This window comes from Homarus americanus, unplaced genomic scaffold (assembly GCF_018991925.1).
Source record: "Homarus americanus isolate GMGI-L3 unplaced genomic scaffold, GMGI_Hamer_2.0 scaffold9154, whole genome shotgun sequence".
NCBI classification, from domain to species: Eukaryota; Metazoa; Arthropoda; class Malacostraca; order Decapoda; family Nephropidae; genus Homarus; species Homarus americanus.
Genome location: NW_024715580.1, coordinates 1 through 6355, shown reverse-complemented (window position 1 = coordinate 6355; position 6355 = coordinate 1). Strand labels below are relative to the sequence as shown.

At 37.6% G+C, this 6355-nt stretch overlaps 1 protein-coding gene across 1 annotated transcript; it reads left to right on the top strand.

The window, feature by feature from the left end:
* Window positions 1-1629: 1629 nt before the first annotated feature.
* LOC121857903 (gastrula zinc finger protein XlCGF57.1-like) lies at window positions 1630-6346 on the top strand (the record flags this gene model as incomplete). Its single annotated transcript, XM_042354151.1, has 3 exons — window positions 1630-1686; window positions 2904-2936; window positions 4261-6346. A coding segment is annotated over exon 3 (1461 nt), but the record flags the coding sequence as incomplete, so codon positions are not given.
* Between the last annotated feature and the right edge of the window lie 9 nt (window positions 6347-6355).

Genomic DNA, 6355 nt, shown 5'->3' with positions numbered 1-6355 from the left:
AGTTGTCCCCAGCGACCGGCTCATCCACGCCATCGCCGTTGTCTCACATGAGGCACGCACCGCCCGTTCTGCCTCACATGTGCTATGCAACTCTGCAGACAACAAGTCTCCTACACAGCCTGGAGGGAAGGGGGAGTATTGTAGTGGAATTCTCCCCTACAAACGCTGTTTGTCGCTGCCTAGCCGACCCCACCAATTCCCCAGTGTATGCCTCGTGGTCTAGGTCAACCAGCGCCGCCATACACCACGGAGCGGGGGTCAACTGCTAAGCCACGCCTACCCCCGCTATTTAAGACCTGACCTCGTGGTGATCTGTCTCTCTTTCTACCTACACCAACCAGCCAGCAACACCTCCGCCTGCCTGGCGGTCCTCGCTCCTCCGCCTGCCTGGCGGTCCTCGCTCCTCCGCCTGCCTGGCGGTCCTCTCTCCCGCTGGCGAGCATGGCGACCCACAAGCTGTCCTCTGAGCGTCCTCACCAACCAGCTCTCTCTACATCACGCTTGTAACCATGCTGCCTTCCCAGCACCAAGCTGCATTGTACATCCAATACAACATGTATATAGAGAGCACATTGTGAGTTTCCTTTCTCCATTCCATCCTGAGTGTGAACCAAACAATCTCATACCCCACACTATATTATGGTGGGCAGAATAATAATGAATGTATGAACACACATTAGTTGGTTTTCTATAAATACTGAACTTAAAAGTGTACCTATTCTGTGTATCAGATAGTCTAGGAATGGCAATTTACAGTCTTGCTCTAATTCCACAGTGAATTTGATCGAGGGGGCTAAGTTGTTAAGTTGTGGCAGGAAAGCTTTTAGGTCCTCATTACATGGCCAGAGACATAATACATCATCAACATATCTAAACCAGACTGCTGAGGGTGGTAAAATATTACTTAATAGTTTCTTTTCAAAGAATTCCATATATAGGTTGCTTAATACAGGTGAGAGTGGATTACCCATTGCCATACCAAATTTTTGAGCATAATATTCCCCATTGAATTCGAATTTGCAATCCTTAATACTGTACATAGTTTGATGAGTTCGATGAAGTCGTCTTTCGAGACGGGCAGTGAAATATCATCCAGGGAATCTATGAGGAACTCTAGTAAATCATCAACTGGGACCTTTGTAAAGAGTGATGTTACATCAAAGCTGACCAGTTTAAAATCATAATTAATGTGTAAGTTATTGAGTTTATCAACCAGATCCATATATATATATATATATATATATATATATATATATATATATATATATATATATATATATATATATATATATATATATATATATATATATATATATATATATATATATATATATATATATGGATATGTATTTTTGTAAGCCCCGAAGAGGAAAACATAAATATATATTGTGGGTTTGAAATGGAATTTGCGCCGGAGCGAATGCATCCCAGCCCGGGGTGGAGGGACGCTTGGCGTTGTTTACGTAACAAAGACGCGTCGGGCAGGCCCAGTACCAGGTTGTCCCATGTATTTCTTGCTCTGTTAGGGTGTGTTTGATAGATTGAGCATAATAAATGTTATATGAAGAATGTGATAATCTCGTGGAGGTAGTTTGTAAGCCAGAATAAGGCTAATTCTAGCTTTGCTCTACAGACATTCACCCTGGAGTGAGTCGACAACAACAGCCACTCCCCTGTGTTATGCTGGTGGGTTGGGTTTATTATTTATTGTTTAATTCCTACTACTGTGTGGTACCAATATGTGAATATGACAACAGTTGATGCTTGTTTTGTAAGTATAACGTAATAATGTATAATAACTAGTTATGTCTGATTTAGGTCCCAGCCTTTTCCTTCTCGGGTGATGTCTAGAGTAAATAAATGAGAGAAAACAAGTGTGTGTCCTATCCCTGCTTTGTGCTTTGTTGTTGATATAGGATATATATATATATATATATATATATATATATATATATATATATATATAGAGAGAGAGAGAGAGAGAGAGAGAGAGAGAGAGAGAGAGAGAGAGAGAGAGAGAGCCATTGTGAGTTCCCCTTCTTACCTCCATCCTTAGTGCGAGATCTCCTACATGTACGTATGTGAGCCCTACAAAGAGAAAATAGACTAGCATAGAGAGGTTTGACAACTGGCTACATACAGTACGCTACACTGTAATACGGGTCCGACTAATTACCCAAATGTAGCCGCAATGAAGTCAAATAATGGTCCTACATAACTGACAAATCACTGACCAGGTTTGCGTCAATGGTCACAAAACTTCAATTGAATCTGAGCCGTATTCGAAGTACGTATGCCCAACTTAACTCCAAACCTAACCCAACCTAACTCAGATTAGATTAAGTTTACCAATTTTTTGTGACTTTATGACACCAAATAATAATCGAGAAGTGATTCACAACCCGATTTGCGCTTGTAGGACCATCATTTGACTTCATTGCAATTACATTTGGGTAAATTTGGGTAATTAGTCAGACCGCTGTAATACCTAAACGTAGATAAAATATGGCTTGGAAATTTCCTTTAAGCCTGATTATTGAAGATATATTATGTCATTAATGATATTACTGTGTATTAATCTCTATAATTTATTACGGGTACAAGAGGAGTTAATATTTCAAGTGACATGTATTTAATTTATCAGACACAAATTAATATTTTTTATTATGAATGTCATGAAAAAGGTAAATATATATTTTAGTGTAATTACATATCAGTACAATAGTTTATTGTGGATAATATATAATTTATATTATTATTACATATACATTGACTTGTCGATTAGATGTATTTTAATAATAATTATATTCATATATTTTTAGGTTAAGTATGAACATGATGTGACGTTATCATGTACACAAACTCTGTCTGTCTGGTTGTGATAATTTTTCTTGTATCTTCAGGAAATTTGGCTTTTGACGAAGACCACCACCACGGTAAGTCCTCACAACCACTACAAGTGCAGTATTATTAACGATCTTATTTGTGATGATATGGCTTTATTTTTCATTTTTTCTTCGTCCATTGTCTGTGCGCAGGTTCCCGCCTTGTTTACTTGAAGCTGAAATTATACTCCTCACTTCGGTCCAACGAATTACCTTAAAGTACCCAAATGTACCCAAAAGTATATTAAATCACGGTAAAATCTTAACGAATATATGTTTTACATCAATAAAACCTGATTAATAATGTTTTCATTGAAATGTAGTCAAACTAATGAAATAATAAACAGCGAAAAACGCTAAATTCCAAAGAGTCACCCATCCAAAATGAAGATATAATTACCGATGTTTCTGTTACTTTGGGGTATTTAACATAGCCGTAGGATTTACTTTTCGTTAGGTTAGGTTAGGTTAGCGAAGTGCATCACGATGGATCTGAGTTATCTCCTTTGTTCACGAACTCTTTGGAATTAAGCGTTCGCCAAGACTGAAAGTTTTTCGCTGTTTATTATTTCATCATACAAATTATTTTTACAAAATTAAACTAAAATTATTATTAAACATGTTTTGTGTATGTATAACAGATATTCGTTAAGATTTTATCCTTATTTGCTATACTTTTGGGTACTTTTGGGTAATTCGTGGCTCCCCCTCACTTGACGGCCGCGTGCTTGGTTTAAGTGAGAGCACTGTTCATACCCTGCGTGGTATATGATGGTTCCCCTAACCTGTACCATTTACATGTATTCTTATGGGAAAATTATGTTTAAATTATGCCTTTTTTAATTAAGCTGTGATTTTCAACAACGTAACCCCCGCGTAAAACGAGAGGTGGGTGTACGTCTAGCAACATCACATGCGTTGATCTCAGCTGATTTCTCCTTCTCTTGTTTATTGGTTGATGATTTTGTTAACTGAGCAACGATTGGCCAACTAGCTCTTGCACTGCTATCTACCGTCAGACAAGAAAACTGAATTCACAGGGTAAACACTAGAGTTACGGACTGCTTACTGACCCGTAATTAAATTTTGAGTATGAGAAATTTACGGGAATGTGAGGAGTCTAAAAGTCTCGATACCATATCTCTGCTACTTTACTTAACTGATGAGGTGTTTTGAGTACGTGGCCCCTCAACATCCCCAGCCAATCCAACAGTTAGTGAACAATGAACAGACTCTAGTTAGGGAAGTGAGGCTATTGGAGTACAGTGCAGAGCCAGCCAAGTTGTCTCCTGGGGTAAGTATCTACCAGTAAGTCTTCCATCAACCATGGAATTCTGAAAACTTCAGCATTATGATACTGTTCACTTTATTTCAGACATAAAGGTGTGAGTGGATGGAAAGGAACATTATGGTAGCATCAGGAGGCCATCCCACACAAGAGGCAGAACAATTCCTCACAACTGTATAATAAGTCAGGACAGTATGAGGATTAGTGAACATCTTCAGGAGAACATTGTAAACAAGATTAAGGTAAATTGTCAACTCTCCAAGTCTTAAGTTACAAATATGAAAGTCAAGTTGGTGTTCTAGGAAACAGTGAGAATAAAAAGAAGGTTCACACAAGTGAATCTTTCTCCTGACAATACCAGTTAAGTGATGCACTGTGTTATATATTGTCTAATTACAGTATGATGAGTGTTGTAATGTTTCTACCTAAACAACTACCTTGTGACTTGTGTTTGTGTACACTGCTGATAAAAGTTTCAATATATAAATGTGACAAGTGTTTGTCTGCTGTGCTTGTGTACTGGTGAGACAAGTTCACTTGGGGTAAATATTTCTCACACAAGTTAGCTCAAGAACCACATATATGTGCAGAATTTTAATGCAAATTTACCTGTGAAGAGTGGAGAACTTTTTATACAATACAAAAGTTACCCAAACGTGTGTACACTGAAGGAAATATTTTCTTGTATGGAGTGTTGTAAAGTGTGTAAAAGATGGCCCAGTTTATGAATGAAATAGCTGGACATAGCGGCCAAAATAATTATGAGTGTGTACAGTGTGGTGAATTATTTTACAGTAATGATTCATTGAAGATGCATAGCTGTATGGCTGAACACACTGATGAGATAAATATTAAGTGTGAAGAGCTTGATGAAAGCTTTAACAGTAACTATGATGAGATTAATATTAAGTGTGAAGAGTTTGATGAAAGCTTTAACAGTAACTATGATGAGATTAATATTAAGTGTGAAGAGCTTGATGAAAGCTTTAACAGGAACTATGATGAGACACAACATGTGACTGTTGATGAGATTAATATTAAGTGTGAAGAGCTTGATGAAAGCTATAACAGTAACTACGATGAGATTAATATTAAGTGTGAAGAGCTTGATGAAAGCTTTAACAGTAACTATGATGTGACACAACATGTGACTGTTGATGAGATTAATATTAAGTGTCTCAAAAGTGGTAAAAGTTATGACAAAAAAGAACAACTAAAGCATCATATGGCTGTACACACTGGTGAGAAGAATTTTAAGTGTGAAGAGTGTGGTAAATGTTATTCCAGGAAATACAATCTGAAGCTTCATATGGCTGTACACACTGGTGAGAAGAATTTTAAGTGTGAAGAGTGTGGTAATTGTTTTTACGCAAAGAGGTTTCTGAAGAGACATATGGTTGTACACACCGGTGAGAAGAATTTTAAGTGTAAAGAGTGTGGTAAATGTTATTCCACAAAGGGTCATCTGAAGAGACATATGGCTGTACACACTGATGAGAAGAATATTAAGTGTGAAGAGTGTGGTAAATGTTTTTCCAGGAAATGCAATCTGAAACTTCATATGGCTGTACACACTGGTGAGAAGAATTTTAAGTGTGAAGAGTGTGGTAAAAGTTATTTCAGTAAGACCAGTCTGAAGCATCATATGGTTGTACACACTGGTGAGCAGAATTTTAAGTGTGAAGAGTGTGGTAAAAGTTATTCCACAAAGAGCCATCTGAAGCAGCATATGGTTGTACACACTGGTGAGAAGACTTTTAAGTGTAAAGAGTGTGGTAAATTTTTTTCCCAAAAGAGCAGTCTGAAGTATCATATGCTTGGACACACTGGTGAGAAGAATTTTAAGTGTAAAGAGTGTGGTAAATTTTTTTGCCGAAAGAGCTATCTGAAGTATCATATGGTTGTACACACTGGTGAGAAGAATTTTCAGTGTGAAGAGTGTGGTAAATGTTTTTCCTTCAAGGCCATTCTGAAGCATCATATGGCTGTACACGCTAGTGAGAAGAATTTTAAGTGTGAAGAGTGTGGTAAAAGTTATTCAACAAAGAGCTATCTGAAGCAGCATATGGTTGTACACACTGGTGAGAAGAATTTGCAGTGTGAAGAGTGTGATAAAAGTTATTCCACAAAGCGCATTCTGAAGCTTCATATGGCTGTACACACTGGTGAGAAGAATTTTAAG